General features: G+C 36.2%; 3 protein-coding genes across 6 annotated transcripts; 1 reads left to right on the top strand and 2 right to left on the bottom strand.

Annotated features, from left to right (window-relative positions):
• Window positions 1-227: 227 nt before the first annotated feature.
• LOC127801215 (putative pentatricopeptide repeat-containing protein At3g08820) lies at window positions 228-3,564 on the bottom strand. Its single transcript, XM_052336131.1, has 2 exons — window positions 1,153-3,564; window positions 228-873 (listed from the first exon to the last, which is right to left on the bottom strand). Exon 1 carries the CDS (start codon window positions 3,465-3,467, stop codon window positions 1,428-1,430), a length of 2,040 nt encoding a protein of 679 aa, XP_052192091.1. The 5' UTR covers window positions 3,468-3,564; the 3' UTR covers window positions 228-873; window positions 1,153-1,427.
• Window positions 3,565-6,929: 3,365 nt separating this feature from the next.
• Window positions 6,930-10,926, bottom strand: LOC127800989 (transcription termination factor MTERF4, chloroplastic). Of its 4 annotated transcripts, XM_052335726.1 has the most exons (3): window positions 10,644-10,926; window positions 9,881-9,938; window positions 6,930-8,759 (listed from the first exon to the last, which is right to left on the bottom strand). In XM_052335726.1, the coding sequence occupies exon 3, from the start codon at window positions 8,728-8,730 to the stop codon at window positions 7,168-7,170; it is 1,563 nt and encodes a 520-aa protein (XP_052191686.1). In that variant the 5' UTR covers window positions 8,731-8,759; window positions 9,881-9,938; window positions 10,644-10,926; the 3' UTR covers window positions 6,930-7,167. The 4 variants fall into 4 exon arrangements, with proteins under 4 accessions (XP_052191686.1, XP_052191687.1, XP_052191685.1 ...); XM_052335727.1 differs by lacking the exon at window positions 9,881-9,938 and having other exon boundaries at window positions 10,659-10,926; XM_052335725.1 differs by lacking the exon at window positions 9,881-9,938 and having other exon boundaries at window positions 10,644-10,925.
• Window positions 10,927-13,384: 2,458 nt separating this feature from the next.
• LOC127801692 (sodium/hydrogen exchanger 1-like) lies at window positions 13,385-24,169 on the top strand. The gene is made up of 15 exons (XM_052337032.1): window positions 13,385-13,686; window positions 13,956-14,281; window positions 15,677-15,795; window positions 18,033-18,130; window positions 19,413-19,472; window positions 19,555-19,601; window positions 19,676-19,870; window positions 19,956-20,002; window positions 21,639-21,705; window positions 21,845-21,945; window positions 22,076-22,177; window positions 22,368-22,506; window positions 22,673-22,735; window positions 23,318-23,401; window positions 23,501-24,169. The coding sequence occupies exons 2-15, from the start codon at window positions 14,108-14,110 to the stop codon at window positions 23,843-23,845; spliced, it is 1,641 nt and encodes a 546-aa protein (XP_052192992.1). The 5' UTR covers window positions 13,385-13,686; window positions 13,956-14,107; the 3' UTR covers window positions 23,846-24,169.
• Window positions 24,170-24,262: the final 93 nt, after the last annotated feature.

Consider the following 24,262-nt stretch of genomic DNA (forward strand, 5'->3'; position numbering starts at 1 on the left):
TGTTATCAACTTCATACATTTGCCTCTTGCCATTTGAATGCACTGCAGTATGGTTGCCCATAATCTCGAGTTCGGATCTTGTTTTGAATTCTCCAGTAAGTATATGAATTGCAGGATGATGCCCACAATCTTCATTTTACTTTTAAGTAAGCAATTCCATAAGAAGAAGAGGGGGGCGGGGGGGATAGAGAGAGAGAGGTTGGGGCGCAAAATATTGAGAAAAAAGTGGAACTTAGCAGCCACTATGTCTTACCCATCGCTACTAAAAGTGCCATAATAATAACCAATAGATCCGTGAAAGGCATGAATAAAGTCAAAAGGAAGCAGCAAATGCTCAAGTTCGAGATCCAATCTACTCTCTCTATTTCATCAAACAATTCCTTATCAGCATAATTGTGAGGATTCTCATGATTAAGGCAACAGCATCTTCCTCAATAATTGGCTTTAAGTTCCCTAGTCAAAAGTGTCCATGAATCTTATATTTGGCTTGTTTGATTATTTGGTTTGTTTGGATGTGTGGAGGCTCTAGAAGAGGAGAATCCGTCGGTGCTAGGGTCCCCTTCCAATTCCAGCTGCATGGTCTGGTCGGTTTGGACCAATGCCAAGCTCATATGACTCGTCAACATTTACAAGATTTTGCTGCTCCTTAAATCAAATGAAGCTGTATTCTAAAAGTTGCACGATCCTTTGCGCATAAGGAAATGTAGATGCTTTTGGCTTTGGCCTGAGTAGGTAAGTGTTCCATGCCCCAACCGTAGCCTCAGTCATTTGTACTCCAAATCTCTAGCTCGCGACTCAACCCACAGTTGCATAGGTGGTTTATACAAAAATTCCCTGAATCTTTTTCCCTTTAAGCCGTTGTGATTGGTTAATCTACAGGAAGTTCATTCGTATCATTATTCCATGTCAAGTTCTTCTCATTTGCCATCAAGCAATTCACAGACCTCGGACCATAGCCTAAATGAGATTCTGATTCAAAAACATTAATTTTCCGGAACTGTACGGTGATCACTAAAAAGATAACTACGATTAAGGCCCTAATTGCACAGCATTTGGTTCAACTTTTAGTACTCGAAACACCAAAGCCAGCTACAGAGAGAGAGAGAGAGTTACCTCGCTGGATTGAAACGGGAATGTAAAAGAGAGAGTTACCTCGCTGGATTGGTTGCTCTGCACATCTATGGACCAACTTAGCAATATATATCCCATACTAGTTCCTCAAGTCAAAATCCTTCTTGTCCTTCAATCAATTATAGAAGAAATACACTTCTCTTCCTATTGGGTATATGAGAGAGAATAGTTCTACTACAAAATTGGCCTATACCCGTTTTCCTGCTCGAATGAAAGGGTACAAGGACTTTCGTCAACATTTAGTATGAAGGTTATGCAACAGAATCATTGATCCCAGGGTTAAACCCTCTTTTATTTCACCAATAATCTTTGCATGAGCATGACCCCTCAATAAAACAGTGGAATCGACTGTTGTCCCTAACTATTATCTCTCTACCTGTTATCCTTGAAATGAGTTTTATAGCCGTATGACAGTCACCACAGACCCTAAGGTTTTTCACAACTCGAATTACAAGAGTTGGTGCAGTATTGATGAGAGCAAATGCAATAGCCAGCTTCTCACTATGATAACCAAGGAAGTGTTCCTTCTCCTCATCTTCAATATCAAAAAGCACAAATTCTGTAGTAGGAACATAACCGGCAGCTTTCAACTCCTTACTCAATTCGCCAAGTTTGTCATATATCTTTTCTGATAGGGGATGAGACTTGTCACCCACAAGGAACTCATGAACAACACCATCAACTTCAACCCAACTATAACCAGGTGTTTTCTTAATCCCTCTCTGAATCATATTTTCCCTAATTTTCTCCGCATCATCCCATCTATGGTTTACAGAGTAAATATTGGACAAAAGCACATAATTACTGGAGTTCCAAGGTTCCAACTCGAGCAATTGTTCTAATACATGTTCAGCCAGCACTGTATCTCGATGCACCCTGCATCCACTTAGTAATGCTCCCCAAACAATAGAATTAGCCTGCATAGGCATACTTTTGATTAGTCGATGAGCTTCATCTAGTAGTCCAGCACGGCCTAGAAGATCAACCATACATCCATAGTGCTCAATAGTTGGAAGCAAAGAATAGATACGGTCCATGCTATTAAAATACTTACGACCATCACTAACAAGACCCGCATGAGTACACCCACAAAGCAGACCGATAAAGGTGTTCCCATTAGGTTGTATCCCAAGTTTCTCTACCAGGCCAAATAGACCAAATGCAGCTTTGACATGGCCATTCATGGAAAGGCCAGATATTGCAGCATTCCAGACCACAAGGTCCCTCTCCTTCATCTCTTTGAAGACTCCCCAAGCTGAAGCCATATTCCCACATTTTGCATACATGTCAATTAGTGACGTACCAACCACAGGGTTTGTCAAAAACTCCTCTCTCTCAATTAAGTTTCTGGCCCACTCTCCTAATTCTAGTGCTCCCAACTGGGCACAAGCAGAAAGAACTCCAACCATGGCATAACAATCAGGTTTCAAATTTTCTCTCTGCATGCGGTAAAAGAGGTCAATGGCTTCTTTTGGGAGTCCGTTTGATGCATAACCTTGAATCATGGCACCCCAAGAAACAATATCCCTCTCAGGCATCCCATCAAAGACAAGTCGAGCTCTACGCATGTTTGCAAACTTGGCATACATGGCGATTAAAGCAGTAGCTACAAAGACATTCATTCCCATTCCAGCATCTACCAAATACCCATGCACCCACTCACCACTAGTTAAATCTCCTAAATGAGTACACGCAGATAAAATACGAACTAGTGTAAAACTATCAGGCCTCAAACCCATCTCCAACCACCCCCTAAACATATCAATAGCTTCCCTGAATTGGCCAATGCCAATATACCCACTAATAATCGCAGTCCAAGAAATAACATGTTTATCAGGTATATCAACAAACAACTTATGGGCATTCTCCACGTCCCCGCATTTCGAGTACAGACACACCAGACCAGTCTTAACATACACATCGCAATCAAAACCCGATTTCACCACGAGTGTATGCATCTTCACACCTAACGGGAAATCCAAAATCCTTGCGCAAGCTTTCAGTACAAAAGGGAAAGTAAAATTGTTGGGGAAAAAGCCTTCTCTCCGCATTAAGCCGTAGAATTGAATAGCTTCCTCGTAAAAGTCGCTGGAAACCAAGCCCCTTATCATTGTGTTGTAGAGATAGATGTTGGGTTGCTGTGTTCGGTCAAAGATAAGTTTAGAGTAATCGATGCAAGTGGAATTGAAGCAAGATTTCAAGAACAGGTTGAGCAGATAGTTGTCTTGGTCGAGGCCGAGACGGAGAAGCCGAGCATGGACGTGCTTGAGCTGATTGAGGGAGCCGAGGCCTCCTTGGAGGAGGCGTTTCTTGATCTCTAGAGCCGTTGGAGACATGGGAACGAGGTTGGCTCATGGGTCATCACCACCTTTCCCACCAAATTTTCAAATGCTTCTATTTAGCTAATGTTTCCTTTTTTAAGGGTAAATGACCAAAAATAGTGCCGACTAATGGCAAGGAAAGGACTGTTTGGTATGAATAAAAATAGAATGTTTATTTTATTTTATTCTCATATTTGTAAAGTCTTAATTTTTATAGAATAAAAATAAATAAATAATTAACAAAATATACCCTCTTACATTAAAAAATTAAAAATTCTTATAAAAAGAATTTATAATTCCAAAAAATATTAAATTACTGAATTTATTTTTGTTTTTAAACTAAAAGTATTTAAAAAATTAAATTCAATTCTCAAGAAAATAAACTTTTATATAATTAAAAATTTATTTTTTTATTTGTAAAAAAATATGTAATGGCAAAAAATGAAGAGAAGGAAAATTAAGAGACAGAGACAACGATGACGGCAAAACCAACGACAGTAGCAGAAGAAGAAGAAGAAGAAGAGACAAATGACAGTGGTGGAAGGATCTGGGAGGAGGTGGAAGGTTGGACGGTGAAGAAGAAGAAGAAGTGGTAGAAGAAGCGTTGGCAACTAGATTTGGAGTGTTGGCAACAGAGATGACCAAATCTGGTTGCGGGAGGAGGAAGCAAACGATTTGGCGACAAAAGAAGAAGAAAAAGCGATAGGCGGGGCAGGCAGGCGACAGAAGAAGGCTCGGCGATCAGATCTGGAGTGCCAGCGGCGAAGGCAATGACCAGATCTAGTTGCGGAAGGAGGAGGCGAAAGGTTTGATCGTTGATGATGAAGAAGAAGCGACAGGCAGCGACACGCAAGTGACAGGGATGGTGGGTTGATAAAAATATTTAAAAAAACAAATGATATTTGAGGATTGGTTTATATACGTGTTATTTTATAATTAAAAGAATTTGAAGGGGGTAATAAAATAATTATGTCACTCATTCTGGGTGAGCTTTCGACGGCTTTTTTTTTTATTTTATTTTATGGGAAGATGATAAAATATATATTTTAATTGCTATAATTGTATATTTCTTTTATTTAGGTACTTAAATTTTTTTTATTGTTAATATTTTTAAGTTAATTACATCTTTAAATTTTTTGTTATTTTAATTATACTTCTGAATTTATTATTCTCAATAAATTTGGCAATATGTGCAATTAATTTGAAATTGAATAATTCAAAAGTATAATTAAAATAATAAAAAATTTAAAAATATAATTGACTCAAAATTGTATAATTTAAAAATAATTTTAAAATAATAAATATTTAAATAAAAAAAATATGTATATACAAGAACTATGTATTTTGCCATGAAAAGATTTTTATCATGTTGACGGAATGGTCATTATCATTCTCTATGAATTAGCCATTCTATTCTTTCTATCAAAATCAAACAAGGAAACGACTAAACTTCTAACTCGAATTTTTTATTAAATAATTAAACCTATCATTAGAAAATAAGAAATTAGTTTTCTAAATTTTAAACTTTATATTATGAATTAAAAAAATATTTGTCGACATTCAATTTCAGTCGACCGTGATTTGTTTTTGAGCCGCGGTGAGTAAGTCTAAAGTGTCAAAAAAAAAGAAAACAAGAATCCCAGATATGAGTCGACACAAGCTATTTTTTACGTGGTTCGACCAGAACGATGTCTACTCCACGATCGCCCTCTGATTATTCTTTTAGAATGACAATGTCTGATTATTCTCGCACTGTCCCCCTCATGGTATCTCTGACTCCTCTTTATAATGAGGGGGCTCTACAATTTGGATAACATATAGAAATATAAAGATGACATTTTGGGGGGATAAACAGCCCTTATCATCTACACAAAACCAGGAGTATGATCCTCATTACGAGGAGCATGGGCTGTTGCAGATAAAGTAAATGGCTCATACCTCTGACTTTTCAGAGCTTTGCCACTTATGCGAGCTGGAGGTTTTGGGCCAGCGATCTGGACTGTCTAACGAACTGAGAATTTTATTGGGAGCTCGTTAGTCAATCGTTGAAAGCTCGCTAGGGGACCTTACCGGGAGCTCGCAAGGTGCTTACTTTACGAGTCTCGGATTTCGGTGGTGTATGGATTTTCTTTGACGAGGTTACCTGGACCTTCTAGGTTCCGGGTGATTGGGTCGGTCCATTGGACTGAATCTGGCCCATAAGGAGTGATGCGGGAAATGCGTATAACAATATCATTTTTCAACTTTTATCTTGAATTCTTAGGATGCGTTTGATTGCAATGGTGGAATTTAGGTGAAAAGAAAATAAATTCCAGATAATTGAATTTATGGGAAAATGAATTCCTGCAAATTGAAATTTTAACCTGTTTGATTTGTATAATTTTTTACCTGAAAAATAATATTATTTTTCATCTTTTGCTATTTGATTGGTAATATTTTCCACATAATTTGGTCATTTTTCTGACATTTCATGTTTGATAGGCATTATTTTTTATGAAAAATAACACATTTTCCATGGAATTCAATAGTGAAAATGTATTGAAAAATACTAAATCCCTATACAAACATACATATATACATAAATATATATATATACACACAGATACACACATATATATATACACACACACTGATGCACACATATATATATCAACACTAAAAATTCTTCATCTCTATCTCTGTATAGATAGACATATATATACATACATACATATATGCATATATATACACACACAGAGGCCCTCTCTCGCTCGCTTGCCCTCCTTCTCGTTTGCACACAGACACACACACACACACACACATATATATATATACACATACATACATATCTATTGCCTCACCCACTCGTTGCCGCTCACCATTACTGACCTACTTGCTCGCTCGCCCTCTCTCTCGCCCACCCACCCTTCCTCTTGTTCGCTCTCTGTCTCTCTCACTGCAGATCTCCATGGAAGTTGAAAGAGATGAAGATGGGAGCACAATGGGTTGCTCTCTCAATTGCCTGAAAAATCGAAGCTACTCCCCCTCCCCCCCCCCCCCCCCTCGGAATTTGGTTTCCTTGATTTGAAGGAAAAATCTATCACGTGATAAGAAATGGAAAAATAAATTCTCAGGAAAATTTTGATAGTCAAACACTGCATAAATGAAAAATTGGGTGAAAAAAACCTCTTGTCCAAGGAAAAATTAAGCTATCAAACAGGCCCTTAGTGTTTATTCAGTCAAAAGTTGTTTTTAGATTCAACATATTTATGACTTCAAATCCAAGTAAATTCCAAATGAGTTTCAACCATATATATTTTCAAATGATGTACTGTGCATGGGAAGTTATGAGAATTTTGTTAATGGAATTAGAAAAAAAAAATCGTCCACAATACAAGACTTTCTACTTTGAGGGAGTTAAGAAAAAGTTGTTCTGATACCTATTCATATTTTCACTTTGTAAAGAGGCCATTGACTATGGTATTCAGGAGATATTACTAAGTTGAATTAGTTATGATTTCTTATACACATAAATCATTTGGTTTGTAGAACAATAATAATACATGTAGTGGTACAAAATTTCAAGCAAATTTCATGTGCATATCTACCAAGAACCTAGCTCCTCAGAACACACTACAATGTCAAGTGCTTTCAGAATTGATACTTCACCTTTTGCAGTAGACATCACCAAGATATCCACAAATGGCTATTTGTATTTGCCTCCAGCAGCTTCAAACTATACATACTCCTCCTCATCACTGTCTTCCTCAAAGTCAGAAGCAGACTCTGCACTTGTGAGCTCCATATCAGATGATGAATCCATTTCTGCCTCCTCCATGTCAATGAAGTCATAGCTCATTCGTTCGGCAAATTTATTGTCAGAGCAGTTCAGAAGCCATGCGAGAGAACACTGCAACCCCTTCTCCGAGACCATCTTATGTCGTGGTTTTATAGTCGATTCAAGACTGTAAGTAAAGAAGGCTGGAAAAGTAACCAAGTCATCTAGGCCCCTCCCCATCTCTGTTTGGAAGTAATCGAAACTGAGTTTCATGATATCAAGATTCAAAGCAAGGACCTGGGGGCACCCCACGACCATTTTCATCACTTGTTGCGAGGAAAAGCCACTGTTGTTGAGGAAATCTACATGCTTTACCATAGATGTATCACTAAGGCTGACAACCTGTGGCATCTTCTCAACAACTCTCCCAAAATCTTCAGGCCCCAAACCAAGAATTGAATTGAGAAGGCTACACCGGCTGAGAAGCTTTGGTTTAAGGTCAATTCCTATAATTTCAGGATATTGCGCAATCACAAAAGCCAGTGAACTTTGTTTAACATTAAAAGAAAGAAGGGATTCAACATTCGGCATCACTGTTTCTTCTAGTTCAAATCCAAGAATATAAGGCCGCTTCTCAATCAGTCTGGCCACAGCTAATCTTTGTATTCCCAAACTTTCAAGATATTCCACAAATGGTTTGATTACTCGGCCAACCCGCATTCCCAGTATCTCAGGATAATCAGTTAAAACCCTACCGATCTCTCTTCTTGCCACACCAATTCCAACCAAGTAAGCCACTGATGTGCTCATCGTCCCCTCCAGCTTGAATCCCAATACTTCCGGATACCTCTCAAGAACCCGAGGTATATCATGTGGTTTGATGTCCATCCCCTGGAGATAGTTAACAACAGGTTGAAGGTCTACCACAACACTAGCATGGAGGACTTGAGGGTATCGCTGCAAGAATTCTGTAAAAGTAGATTTTCTAACACCCAATTTTCCAAGATAATCAAGAACAGGTATCATGTTTTTCTTCACACTGCAACCAAGAACAAGAGGGTAATTGTTAATGTCATCAATTGTAAGCCCTAATTTATGAAGGAAGTCTATACGTTCCCTCATAACCTCAACTGTCACAGGAAGTTCCAAACCATCAAGCTCATCAGGTACAATACCAATTCCCTTCAAGAACTCATAAACTCGGGCTCGATTTGCCATTCTCTCATTCTTCATTTCTGATAGAGTAGGGCGACTATACAAGGATGAGGAACGAACTTGTTTGCGGACTAAATTACCTCTGTCCATCTTGGATAAAGATGAATCTACTGAATCAGAAGTAAATGTCTCACTGGCAACAGAGCACTGAAACTTTGTAGTGATTCTATTTCTTATCACACGATTACTTGAAATCCATGTCCTTGATGTGGTAGTAAATTGGGGTTGACAAAATGTAAGAGTAGGTAACTCGTGTCGTATGAGCAAAAAAGTGGGTTTTATGCCAGTACAGCTTATGATCTTCATACTTTCACTCACTCTTCCAATCAATGAATCTGCATCACGCATAAAGCAGGATTAGCAGTTTTAAGCTTCAAAGTATCCTATTCCAAAGTTAAATACTAGTAACTAAACAATTGTGATTGCAGTTGCAATATGCATTAAATCAGGCCTCTCTTGGAATATGTTTACAATCATTTCAATTCAACCCAAAAATAATTGAAAAATGAAGTTTTCTTTTTTTCATTAGCAAAGGGAGATAAGCCAAACAACTAGTAGGTGCAATAGCCCCAGTGCTAAGTAGTCCTTCTGCAACTATAACTTTCACTTAGTGTTCTATATGATAGAAATATATATCATAGAATGTGACCGTAGGATCCCCAACATGCTCTGCCAACAAATATTTCCCAAATTTGAAATTTCCAAAAGATACTTAAAAAGGATGTTGCCAACGGCTAACCATTACAAAACAAAAGACCAGTTAAAATGCATTACAATCTCAAAATTGGCACAACCACATCATTCTGTAACACCCTCCTCCAATCACCACCACTCCTACGACCCTACCATGAGAAGCCGTTAGGGACAAGCTTCTTTTGTGCTAGGTTTAACGTCTTCTTACTAATAACATTGTCCTAGCATGATTCGGAAGTGTTTTGAATTCCCAAGATCTCAAAAATCAACTTAGACCTTTTCACTTCAACCAACTCTAATATTACATAATTAGAAATGAGGTCATCTAAAATAAGATTTAAAGTCGCGCTTCAGGAAATAAAATATATGAGACATTTTAAGATGATTTGAACATGTGAGATGAAAACCAACATTATACATGTCCGAGAGAGGATGGAATGCAATAAATTTATAACATTAGAGGCAGAAAAAGATCTAAGAAAACTTAGGTTTTACATGATGCCTATTTTTTGGTATTTGGATGACAAGAAGTATGCAAACTACTTTTGTAGTAAAAACATTTTACAGCCTTCTTATTCTTCATCAAATTTAATATACCCAATTCTTCCCTAGTAGACTACCGATGTGAGATTGGGCCATGAATACCTCCTTCATTCCTTTTCCAATATTATCTTTCATTTATTCACAAATCTTAATGTTTGGACATCCGATAAAAGTTGTCTATACAATGAAAGAATAAATGTCTCAAAATTCATAAACCTACTGAACCAATTAAGCCAGAAAATGGACTCTTGCCAACCGATGTTCCTTCAGTAGAAAAACTGCAAAGAACCAATAAACAATCACCATGGCTAATTCAACCAAAATGACATATTCTAGTGGAAACACAAAACGTGTTATCTCTGAAGTAGAAGAAAATAAGAGACAAATGGTGTAAGACACTAGAAATATAATTGCGCGGAATGATGTAATGGAAAATCCATATATTGAACATTGAGAGTACAGGACACCAATACCATAATATAAAGAGAAAATACTCAGAAAATAAAATGGATGTGCATGTATTTTTACTCAGTTCAATCACACAATAATCTAACATGCTCATTTTTTGGAGTTTGACTGGACTCCTGAGTCCAAAATTCTATAGTTCAAATTTTCAATTCTTTTTCTCTTCTCAGATTCTTTTCCATATAGTTACTCTCAACAGCAAAGTAGCCAATCACATATTGGCAGGAAAATATGAGGACAAGAACTACATTCAAGAGCAAAATCAAGTCCACTACACAGAGATGACAATCAGACACAAAACACCGAAATCAACCACTAAAAAGAAACGAGTGAAATGCATCTAATTCGAAGTTCTGTAATTCCTATAGTCCAAGACTTGCTCTGAGCCTCTAACGACAAATACAAGTTCAGTAATATGCATAGAATTCCACCTAACCCCACGTCCAAACACTGTAAGATTCAAAACTTCAATTCGAGCTCAGACACAATACATGTATTTTTATGTGTTTCGGACTTACAGCAAATGAGCTGACCTCCTCTTCCTCGATAGGACTAGGATGTAACAGCGAGCTATGAGTATCAGAATCAGAATCAGAGCTTCCGGTCCTTCGAAATTTCAAAACGGTACAAATCCAAAGATGGAGTTTCAAGTGAGTGACAAAATGTTCAAAGAAGTGATTACCAATCCGATTCCAATTGCGGGGAAAGGAAATAGAGTGCTGTGAGCAGTCCTCTACCGCTTTCCCTGCTGTTTTAGCTTCTAGGGTTTTGTCTGTTCTGTTGTGCTTAAATCGCAGATTTTTTTCATTTTAACTGTCATGACGAAATCCCATAAACGTAAAATTTTATCCTAATTGGGTTCACTTTTTATCACTGTATTGTTTCAAATGAAAGGAATATCATATATTTTGGATAAATTTCATATTAGACCCTAAAATTTTGGTTTGTTCCCCTTGCAACCCCAATTTCTACACATGACAGATAGGTTTCCCCCATTATCAACTATTGACGATTGGGATAAATTCGTCATTATTTGAGTTTTGATATTTTTTTATTATTAAAACCTAAATGAGATAATTATTAAATAAAAAATATGAGTTTGATGGATTGTCTCTGAATCTAAATTTAATATGAATTTGAAAATGATGTTCGACTTACCATAATGCACACAAAATTAATTATAAAGAATGTTAAGACTATTTTCAAGAAAAATAGGTCTAGTTAGGGTAGTTTGATCAAATTTTAAAAATAATTTATAATGTTTAAACGAAAAGATAAAACCTTGTGAAGTTAATGATAAGTTATAATTTTTTTTAAAATTATTTAAGGTTAATTTGAAAATATATGCAAATTAATTGTTCATCCATTCTTTTTCAAATTGAGAGGGACAAAAATGTAGCTACGAAGAAAAAAGAAACATTAGGGTCATTTGGTAAGTTTGTCGTTTTTTTTGTTTTTTATTTAGGTAGTGTTTGATAAATAAGATATAAGTGAAAAAAAAAATAAAATATAAAAAGTATTATACACAAAAGTGTTTTTTATTAAGATATGAAAATTATTGGTACTCTTTGAGTTATACATTAAGCTACAAAAAGCAACTGAAAAAACAAAACTACTTTCGCTTAAATTGCAAAACCTCATTTATTCTTATTCATTTCTCTCCCCTCACCCAACTACCAGGACCATATCTTATCTTCTCTATCCCCCATTCCCATGGCTGCTTCCAACAACTGCCTATAGCGACGGCAACGACAAGATGACAGTAACGGATGATTGCTAGAAGAGGCCATAAGAAGGGAAGAGATGGTAGGTGGCGAGTCATTGGGTGATAGAGGAATATGAGATAAAGTAAATTGGGTTTTGCAATTTGAGTAAAGGTAGTTTTGTTTTCCCAACTATTTTTGGTACCCCAATGAGTACCAATAGTATTTTCCTAAATTTATCGAACGACTATTGGAAAAAAAGTATCGTGATTTCTTATATGAGTTTTTTCAGATAAATTTATCTCTCTCTTTTTTATGATAAATTTATCTTGCTTGTTACATATAAGAAAAAAATGATGCATGTGTCATCCAGTGCATTTCAAAAAATTTAATAAAAATAATTGAATGTTTCTGAATCTTATCTTGACCATTTCATATTTGATTCAAAAAAATATTATAATTTTATTTTACTCATTTTAACAAACATTACTTTAATATTTTTGTGTTTTTTTTTATTTTGACTATAAGAATGAAAATGGTACTTGATTATTTGTTTTTATTTTCTAATATTTTGAAAACCCTAAAATAATTTTTTTTTATAAATTTGTCATTGTTTTTATTTTTCATCATCGCACACTTTTTACGTTTGGCGATATAGCCAACTATATCTTTTTATGCCTCGTCATTCATCAAGAACTTTTAAATTTCAAAGTTTCATTTTACTCATGAGGAGTTATTAGTGATCTTTTAACGTTTTCTTCAATTATTATCAATATCAAAGATAAAGGTCAAAAATAAAATATAAAATTAAAACAAATACCAAGTTATGAGGGTATCACTCGTTACACTTTTATTTTTTAATTTTATTTTTACATTAAAATTTTTGTAAATAAAAACAAAAAATTATGCCCGATTACCTATTTTTGTTTCCAAACATTTAAAAAAAATTCCAAATTTTTATCGAACAAAATTTTTATTCCCCTTTTTACTTTTTAATTTTTGTATTCACATGGACCTACTAATTTGTTTTTGATCGGAGCATCAAATAGCACAAGTTGATTCTATTTGACTAAATTTCATGCTTGTCCAACGACGAAAGAATTTTTTTTATCAAACTCTTTTTCACTAAAAATACCAAATAAATTAGCTTAATTTGATTATAACCAACATTTAAATCGATCAGTCAAACCAATTTAGTAATCTATTGGTTTAAAAACAAAAAGAGACAATATTATAAAAAAAAACATGTTGAAATTTTATTTTTTAATAATAATAAAAACTAAACATAAAAATCAAAAAATAAAATTTGAAAATTGTACCGCTCTCAAACATATCTTAAATAACATGTTAAATTTTGATTTAAAAAAAAACAAAAATTGGACACGAAAATTCACTCCACTAAGTATTTTGTCTACATTTTTATTTATTTTTATTTTATCTACATTTTTATTCACTCCACTAAGATGATTTATGAATTCGTAAAACCAAATAACACATATGAACTACTAATATACTTAGCCGTGGCACTGCCTCCCCGCCATCAAATGTGGAGCGCGAGGCTCCATCCAAATTCCAAAACATGCGCGGACGAGATCTGATATCCCCTCTGGCTCCCACCGACTCGGAGCCTTCCACCGCCACCGCCTCAGCCTCCCTCTCCCGAATTTCCCGCGCCTCTCTCCATACGAATTTCGCAGATTATCTATCTTATTCGTCAGGAATGCGAAACCGCGATTGATTCATCTCCCTTTTTCTCCGTTGTTGTGAAATATAATCTTTTGCCGGTTTGTGATTGAACGTTCCGTACCGTAGCTTTCAAGGATGTCGCCTCTCATTCCGTCTGGGACGTGCATTTGTTGTGAGTGTTTGAATTTACGCTTTGCATTGATTTGCTTTCGGCTTTTAGGTTGCCGAGAAACTGCCGAAGAGAAAAGGTTCAGAAACGGGGGAATACAAAAGGAAACTTCTAGAATCACGTGTTTTCTTTTTTTATTTCCTTGTTGCTGGTGCTGTATATATTTGAACTATATAGTTCCTATTCGTTGTCTGGAGAAACCGAAGTTACCGTATTTGCTAATGTGTTTTGAGAAGAAATGTGCTTGCTTATGCTTGATACGTTTGATGCAGAGTTGGTTTGGTTTGGGGGCTCTGGAGACATTTCGATACGGACGGCGCCGAGAGGTAGATTACGTATTTTGGAGGAAATTTTTGGTGATGAGATGATACACTGATCAATCATAGTTAACCGGTCTGGCTGGAGGTTTTAGAAAGTGGTTACAATGTCTTATGGATTGAGTTTCTTGTTGACGAAGTTGGAAACAGTATCAACTTCCAATTATGCTTCGATTGTGTCCATGAATTTATTTGTTGCTCTTCTTTGCGGTTGTATTGTTATTGGTCACCTGCTCGAGGAGAGCCGTTGGATAAATGAGTCCATCACTGCCCTTATCATTGTGAGTTTTCTCTCCATTTCATTACAAAAATGAAATAAATCACAGCTCAATCAACCCTGAATGCTGCTTGGATGTTTGCAATAAAATAAACAAACAAGAGTTTGGATCAAATTCTGAATGTTGAATTGATGTTTGAAATAGGAAAAAAAAAATGCCACCAATATATTTTCTACTGAAGTTAAGGAGAGGTTGTCAGGTTCTTCAAAAATTAAGAATTCAGGAAAAGGAGGCATTTGACATCCCAGCTTTATTCCACCTTTGTGCTTTTGGCCAATACAACTTCTTTTTTTTTAATTTTTTTTTCCCAAACTAAAGGTAATTATTGAACAAACATTATTTGTGCCAGTTCTGCTATTTAGTTGAAACTTTATATATACAATAGGATTCTTCTTATACAAAGTTGATATGCGTGCAGTTGTGTGAAAATAGTTGGTTTGCAATCAAACATTATCTCTTCCCCATGCAAGAGGTAGACAGGGTGCTGCCTTGAAACCAAGTCCTTGTAACCGAGCTTAGAATTACTCATGGCATCATCGAGTTTTGGGTTACCCATGGATTTTGCCTACATCATTTCTCCCTTTCAATCCAGTCTCTCCATTCATTTCATACATCTCTTCTTATGGAATGTGAGAACTTCATTCCTTTACTATCTGATTTATAGCCTAAAATGATCAGTCTTTGTTTGTTGCTTGATGTCAAATAAAATTACCTTAGATCACACCAAAATTTCCCAATGAGATAGTGAGTTTTTCTTGTGCTGTTTCCACTGATTTTAATCCCACTGTTATTGAAGCTGATTTTAATCCCACTGTTATTGAAGATAGAACAACATTGATTGGAAAAGCAAATGAAGTCTGAGATGTGGTTGAATGTAGTGCTTTTTCCTCTTTTTATGCCATGTTTAAAGGTCTCTCTCTCCAATCTTGCACAGCATGTATGCAATTCTGCGTATACCACTGCTTATAGGTGTATGAGAAAGCTGCCCCTGGAGTCCTAGTGAGAGAAAGTTGAGAGATGGGATAGTACTGCACTGTCTTAGCTCATTTTCAATTACTGGATTTTGGCTTTTGTATCCAGAGAGTGAAATGTGGATTTGTGGAGAGGATATACTGGTATAAATGGTTGTTTAAGAAAAATAATAGTGGCAGAGAAGCAAAAAATGAAGTTAAAAAAGTGGTGCCTACATCACCCAACATTGTGGCATGAAAAATAGTTACTGTCTTATTATTCTCGTGCTAGTCTTAGGGAGGAATATTTTCATTTGACCAAAAAATTTGCTTTCCTGAGAGTGAAATTGAACATTAGCTTGTTGTATTGTTAAAGTAATTGAAATGCTTCTGATTTGTTAGTTTATCTATCTGCATTAGTACATTAATGCTTCTTAATTTGTGACAGGGTCTATGTACAGGATCTGTGATTTTGCTAATAAGCAGAGGAAAAAACTCTCATCTATTAGTCTTCAGTGAAGATCTTTTCTTTATATATCTTCTTCCACCAATTATATTCAATGCTGGGTAATTGTTGCTCTTTAAAATTTTGCTGTCTACTTTGATCTTTGAAATAGTTTAGAAACTGTTTTTAGATGATTAATTGTGCTTCCTATAGTGCCTGTCTCAATCAGAAATGTGTTCTGATTCTTCTTTTCTTCTTTTTTTTCTTGTTCTTGTTGTTTAAGCTTCCTGATTTAATTGATTCTTTTGGTGTCCAAATGTTGTCTTAATTATCACACTGGCTAAAAGAATTTTGCCTTTTCATTTGTATGTTACCTTAAAAAGAAGATTTTCTGGCTATGTGTTGGCGTCTGGTTTGCTGAAGTAGCTGAAGCATTTTGTCACAGAAAGAATAAAAATGTAAACTGTGAGAAGATAGAACAATTAAAAGAGTTGTGGATGACCAAGAGTGTATTACAGAAATTTATTATAGATGAAGCCACTGAAAGTAGAGAATCAGCATCACTTAGTATCCAAGACTAGAGATGCAAGGATCAAAATTATATTCCCGCCTCCCGGGTGCTGTTTCAATTAGTTTGGAAGCAGAAACGTTTTGGAAACAAGAGAGAAACAGTGAAGAATTGGAAAAGTGTAAGAATATTTGGGAACCAAATTGAAGTCTATATAAATGTTTGTACAAGATCTATAATTGAATGATATAATAATTTGTTAGATTTATTTATCTTTTTAAACAAAGTTACAAATAAACAATTTGAAAGTAATTTCCACCTCCCTTAAGTTAATGTCAAATAGATTAATTACATGGATCACTAAGTACCTGTATTTTTCATACATGCATAAGATACTGACCACACAAGAGAAGAATACCTGCTGTATATATTGTAAACAAATCCTACGATGTCCGCAATGTGCAAGAGATCCTTAGTTAAATATGGTTAATTTTCTTTTCTTTAATAAATTTAAGAACAAGGTACAATTAACGACCACTATTGCTATAAACTTGGAGTAAAAAAGCTTTTACATGGTCAGTGGCTGAATGATTTGACATGGCTTTAGACATTGTTAATGGAGATAAGGGCCCAAACCCCACGTGGTTTATCTGCTCTAGCATTGCTGAAATGTTATAGGTTCAAATGAGGGCAAGCCTTGGTATAGAAGGTCACAGGTTTCGGTTGTGGGAACAATCTCTTTGCTAAAAGCAAGGGGAAAAGCTATGTATAAATAAGACACTCCTCTAATCCTTGTAAAGCGAGAAGTCTAATGCACTGGGGATGACCTAGTTATATTATGATTTTATTTATTTAGGAAATTTAGAAGATTAGGATTTTGATTTTATCTAACTATATTTTTAGAAGATTATATTACAGACCCATGGCTAAGGCTCACCCTCTCCTAATATAACTAGAGCTATAAATTTCTAAAATAATTAGAATTCTTAATCAGGGCTTTTGTGCTTTGAAGCAGCGTTAGGGCTATGCTTTAACTTGGCTAAGAGCACGATTGCGGCAGGAGGGCTAGTGTAGGAGACAGACCTTTGGTTTCCAATTTAGGATGTAAATCCTTTTATTCCTTCCTTGAATGTTTTTTTCAGTTTGTCGCTAACTTGTTGGAGTCTTTGCTTTGTTCCAAAGTTCCTTTTTCTAATGATTTAGACTTGGTCTGATGTACAATATGCCATTAATCTCTCCCTTGTTATCCAAATCAATGCATGTTTTTCAAGGGTTTTGCTTGTCCAATTCATTATCTTTTTTCCAAGAATTCTGATCCTTACACCTAACCCTAGTGAGATTCAGTTCTGGAATATAACATTCTGATATATACGTTATAAGTTGTTTAATTTATATTTTCCCTTGATGACGAAATTCTAATATAACGTTCTTAACTAAGCTTTTTCTGCTACTCCCTGATGCAAATACTTGTTTATATGTTTTATTTTATTTATTATCCTTTCAGATAACCCTGAACAATGATGTTAATTATTAGAGTACAATGATAATGTTAGTTATTAGGTAGAGAGTTGTTAAACTAAGTTCTTGGTAATTATGTGATTGACTAAAACCATCGATCTGCAGTCTTCTGCTTGGTGTTGAAAATCAGAACAGGGAGAGTTTTTTTCCACTACTCTTGAGCACAGGCTTATCAAAGAGTTCCTTCATTGATGATTGTTTTCTTTGTAATCATTTAATATTCCATCTTTTTCGTGGCAGTCACAATGTTTCTCTTGATACTCTCCTTACAAATGCATATTCCCAGTCTTGACCTACCCTTTTAGAAAATAAAATTGCTGTTTTCTGTGCCAGGTTTCAGGTGAAAAAGAAGCAATTTTTCCGCAATTTTATCACTATTATGCTGTTTGGTGCTATCGGTACTATAATTTCCTGGGTTATTATATCATTAGGTATGCTTCCAAGCTTAATGGATATTGCTCCTAAATAGACAAATACTCTCTCAACTGTATGAGACCTCAATTGAGTTCATGTTTGTAGGACTGAAAACTTCCCTGAGTTCATTAATTGTGTGAAAAGAAAATGATATTTTTTGGTTATGTTCTCTTGCATTATATATTCCTTCGTGGTTCAAAATTTTGTTTCTTTTCTATTTCTTTTGCAACTTGGTTTATTTCAACTTCTGCTATCCATATGCTTTAAGCACATTATTTTATCTTTTTGTCTGATTGTTATATATGGCTTTTAATTTTTCCATTTCTCATTGCCGTTTCTCCTTTTGAATATATAAAAAATGCAAACGATATATAAATGATGTTGACATTCTTTTTCTTTCCTAAATGTAGCCTTCTAAGTTTTTCTCGAAAGCTTTTTCCATGCATCAAGTTATTATAAGAACTGATTAGTACCCCACTATTCACTGGTTCTGCCAACGGATGCCAGTGGACATTTAATATAGGCTACAAGAGTTTATTGTATGTGTTTATATATGAGAGCCACATGTTGCAATCCGAGTAAGGAATAACTGTGATTAATACTAAAGCTTTAGAAAGCAGTAAATGGTTTTTGACTAGGGATGAATTTGAAGACCAATTAGAAGTTGCTGGCTTGCAGTTGCAGCTCTAGGAATATACACACACACATTTCCCCATTTTATTGGGTGTTGAATCTGATTTTCCAGTTTCAAATAGATGATTGGATGTCAATATGTACTCAATCTCTGGTTTTGATACTTAGTGGTTTTGATGGCTGATGCATCTAACACCCCGACTATAATGGGAACCGTTGCCATTAACTACCTGCTACCCTCAAATTCAAGTATACTAATTCAAACAGGAAGGTCAAATCATTCGGATGGCAATTTTTACCCCATCCGATGGGTATTTGACAAACCCAGTCCATTTGGGACCGGTACGTAATTTTGTTCAAATGGGCGGGTATGGACTGGAAAAATAGCTGCATGGATAGGGCCCTGACACGCAACATAAATATACATATGTATCTTTAAGGCCTGTGATTGTTGTTGTACTGGTTTAGCATTGCATGCAATTGAATGTGAGCGCAGATGGATTTTTTCTTTTTAAATTATGTTTTATGCTTAAGTTTCCTTTTCTACGTGTTTGTACCTTGATTTTAACGGGAATTGGCAAACATTAGCTATGTATATTGGTGTCAACTGAATAGAAATTAGAGTGGTATCAGGTAATGCTAGTGACTCTCTTGTGCTTTAACCAGGTGTCACACAGTTATTCAGAAAATTGGATATTGGGTCTCTCGACATTGGGGATTATCTTGGTATCATCTTTTCTTCCTACTATTTTTTTAACTACTTTCTTCCTACTATTTGGACCCTCATTGCTCTCCCGCATTATTTCAGCCATAGGTGCAATATTTTCTGCAACCGACTCTGTTTGCACGTTACAGGTGTGCACTAAGGCAGCGCTTATATATTGAAAAGGTACGGACATGCTTTGACCTGAACCTTTTTGTCTATATAGGTGCTTAATCAGGATGAGACACCGCTACTTTACAGCCTGGTATTCGGGGAAGGTGTCGTGAATGATGCTACATCTGTGGTGCTGTTTAATGCAATCCAGAGCTTTGACCTCACAAATGTTGACCACACAATTGCGCTTCATTTTATTGGAAATTTCTTGCATCTATTTTTTACTAGCACTTTGCTGGGAGTGGTAGTAAGTCTCTCTCTCTCTCTCTCTCTATCTCTCTCTCCAGAGCGAGAATATGGCTATGATATGACATCTATCCTCTGTCCTGCAGACTGGGCTGGCGACTGCCTATATAATCAAAAAGCTGTATTTTGGCAGGTAGTTGTTATTCTTACCAAGAAGTATTTATAGTTCTCTGGTTCCTACATTTTTATGCATCTAGTTTAGCTTTTATATTGCACACTTAAAACTCCATCACCTGTCATCTTACTCGAAATTGCTAAGGGACATAACATTACTATTAATCTCAGCCCTTGGCCGTTATGGAACACGCTGTGACATTTTTCAAAGCCTTACTTGAAAATGTTCCTGTCAAAGTATGAAGTGTCGATGAAGTGTGATATCATTAAGGTTAAAGCACCATTTTGACACTCAAAACTATTTGTTGCGATGATAGGGGCACGTTTTTCTCTTTGAGCAATATACTTTTGAAAGGATAATGTTGCCTTGTGGAGTTAATGTTGAGAAATAAATATGGATATATAGATGCACAACAACTCAGCGGGAGCCTCATGCGTATAGGGGCAGAATGTAGCGGGTTGAAGTTGTCTTAGGATCCTTGTCGACAAGATATGAGCACAGCAGAGTTCACATAGCCTAAAAGTACTGGCTAACAACTCCCTCATTATTAATGATGACAGGAGAAGGAGAAGCAGAATTTAGATAGAAAGGAATCCTTTTCCCTAAGGATTGAAATGCGCCTCTCTCTCCCCACCTTTGAAGTTTTAAGAGCCACATCTTTTACCCAAAAACTTCTTCTACTATCCCCTGATGATTTATTCTTAGTGTCCCGTATCTCTATTGCAATCCAGACACAGGCCAAGCTCTGAACCCTCTAGAGATAAGCAACTTAAAATGTGTGTTTTCGTCTACCAGTTTTTTTAAAATTTTGGAAAGCTTGTTTGGTGAGACCGTCCTTAATTGTAGAGGAATACAAGGAACATAGTATCAATATTAGGGGCATTATGACAAAAGGCGAATTTGGTTTTAAAACAATAAAACTACAAGACCACTTGGAGAAACACCAAGAAAAAAGAATAATTTTCTTGGAAGTTTTCATTTTTGAACACTTAAAATACAAGGCTTTCAGTCGGAAAAGCTTGTGTTTTTCAATTAATTTTTAGTTCACGTGTGACCATGTGGATTATTTTCTGTATGGGGATTGCCTTTTTATTCATTCTAAAGTGTTGCTAATGATTTCCTTTTTTGGGTAAGGTTGCTTATTGATTTCAGTTTCTTGTTTATACTTTTCCTGTCCAATAAATAGCGTGAAAACAGGCTCTTGGCAAAAAAATAGAGGGAAGACTGCATATAAGTATGATTCAGGACCAGGATGCTTCCTTTATTTAATGATACTGTCTAAGAAATTTCTTGTTTGATTTAATGTTTGTTATATTATCAACTCTTGGCTAGTTCTTTCACCATTTTGGTCACAGATAATCCAGCTAAAATGATAACCAGTGGAAAACTTCAGATCAAGGAGAGCATTAACTGTTTACATGCAAGAATCAGAGATTTCCTTACATGCCGAAAATACTGTCTGTTTATTTGTTTTTTCCTTTACCAGTTATGATAGCTGCAAACAGGTCGTTAGACTATCATTAGAAAACATAAAACATGTCAACTTTGAAACTGTGAAAACCTTTTGTTTCAACTACTCTTAGTTCTTTAGCTCATAATTTTTATTATGAGTAGATGAAATGTAAATGTTATATGACATTTTGACAAAATCTAGGCACTCAACAGATCGTGAGGTTGCTCTTATGATGCTCATGTCTTACCTTTCCTACATGATGGCTGAGGTACAATTTTCCTTAATTCCATGGGGTCTTCCTCTCAGGACCCCAGTTTCCGTTGACCGTCACATGATTTCTAGAGTTCAGCGTGTTGTTGCGAGTCAAGTTCACCATAATGCTGTTTTAACACTGAGTTTCTATGCAGCTATTCTATTTGAGTGGCATCCTAACTGTGTTTTTTTGCGGAATTGTGATGTCCCACTACACCTGGCACAATGTGACAGAGAGTTCAAGGATCACTACGAAGTATTCTTCTCCTAACATGTTATCTCAATCCATTGGAATCTATTTTCCTGAATGGCCTTGTTATTGTTTCCCATGCTGCATCTCGATCGTCGCTTAATAATAATATGACTTTCTTTGCCAATTGTTGCAGGCATGCTTTTGCGACGTTGTCTTTTGTTGCAGAGACATTTATATTTCTTTATGTTGGTATGGATGCTTTGGACATTGAGAAGTGGAAGTTTGTGCATGATAGGTAAGTCAATCTACATGCGGAGAGGACTCAGCTTTATAAAATTCCTTTGTGATGAAGTCTACTAAATTTTAATGTTTCCCATTTCAAGTGTTAGGCTACTAATATTTTTATGTCCATATTGCTGAATGTAAACTATCTTAAGGATGTAGCAGTCACCGTTAACTTGTGGATTCCCTTTTGTTTTCCCCAGGCCAGGAACGTCAGTTGCAGTTAGTTCAATATTGCTCGGCCTAATTTTGGTTGGAAGGGCCGCTTTTGTGTTCCCCCTATCCTTCTTATCTAACTTGGCCAAGAAAAATTCAAATGAAAAAATTCACTTCAAGCAGCAAGTAGGCATTTCCTTTTTGAAGTGTCTTATCCTTGTTAATCGATTGTCGATTGTCATCTCATCAGTATTTTTATTTATTTATTTATTTATTTATTTTTTTGGGGGGGGGGGTGTGCTCCTTTCCACCCATATTGATGGTTTTCATCTCAGTAATTTTCATTTTTCAGGTCACAATATGGTGGGCTGGCCTTATGAGGGGTGCCGTGTCTATTGCTCTGGCTTACAATAAGGTAAATTGAGGACAACCTTAGTCTAGCCTGTGTCAATTTCTCATGAACTGATGACTATGAAGAAGGAGAATTGAGAAAAAAAGTCGGGGAAAAAAAGACCTTGAGTCAAACTTGAGTAGCCTGTTCTTGTTTATCCAACTAACAAGCTTCAAAATGCTTCAAAGCTTGATTTGTTTAATGACAACCATTGAAACAAGCTCTGGAATTGACAAACATAAATTTATCTAGTCATAAGAGTAATATTGAACCCAGTCCAAACTGAGGTCTGGAATTGACAAACTTAAATATATGTTAAATAATGGTCCATTTCCATAGCCAACAGGTTATGGGGAGGCTTTTGGAGGCCCCAATGTACAGCCTAGTAGTTAGTCAAGGTCCAACAGGGAGGAAAGGTATCTAGTTCAAGTATTGTGCTCCATATGTAGTAAACTGGTAATAATAAAAGGATCTCATTTGCATGCACAATATAATGATACCCAATGGTAGTCAAGCTCGAACAGGGACCAAGGTGATTCGCTCATCCGATAAATGTTTTACTCCTTGTTGCTCTTGAAGTAACACTAGTTTCGACATTTTATGCAGTTCACTAGTTTGGGGCATACTTCTCTGCAAGGAAACGCAGTTATGATCACCAGCACAATTACCGTTGTTCTTTTCAGCACGATGGTAAGATTTCTGTTTGCCGCATCCTCGAGACATTTCCTCTGAATAGTTCTTCCTTCTTGGTTTTTGGTCAAAGAATTTATATTGGGTTGGGTTGGTTAGGTGTTTGGTTTATTGACGAAACCACTTATAAGGTTCTTGCTGCTAAGAAAGCAACCAGGAAGTATAACAGCATCACCTGATCCTGAAACGCCCAAGTCAGTCATAGTGCCCCTTTTAGGTGGACAATCAGGAGATGTAGACATGGATGGTCATGTACACTCGCCTGGTGTTGACATGGATGACCATGACATCCACCGCCCCCCTTCTTACAGCCTCCGCTTACTTTGGACCACCCCGACTTACACCGTCCATCGCCTCTGGCGTAAGTTTGATGACACGTTCATGCGCCCGGTGTTTGGTGGCCGCGGTTTCGTTCCCTACGTACAGACCTCTTTTGTCGACTAACCAAATGGGGAAAGGCACGAAGCCGGTGTACAAAAAGACCTTGAGCTTAGCAGCATGCAACCATTGTAAGTTAAAGGCATTGAGTAGAGTTTTCTGTGTGGCTTATATTACATAACAATAAGCCAATATTGCTGATCTGAAACTGTTTAAACAGTTTCTGCTGTGTATATCTTTCCACTGTATTTACTAATTACAGAATACAGATGGGTTTGAGCTCCCGGAAGGTGGCTTCATCCCAGATTTTCTATACTTGCACTGGTATGATTTTTAACGCTTACTATCTTGTGCATTATTACGATCCCAATGCATAAGATGCTGATTCAATTCGGAAATGACTTTCTTCAGTACAGACTTCAAGCTAAGATATTTTCTGTTACAAATAATCACTAGAACTGCTTAACTATACATTCACACAGT

This window comes from Diospyros lotus, chromosome 5, assembly GCF_014633365.1.
Source record: "Diospyros lotus cultivar Yz01 chromosome 5, ASM1463336v1, whole genome shotgun sequence".
NCBI classification, from domain to species: domain Eukaryota; kingdom Viridiplantae; phylum Streptophyta; class Magnoliopsida; order Ericales; family Ebenaceae; genus Diospyros; species Diospyros lotus.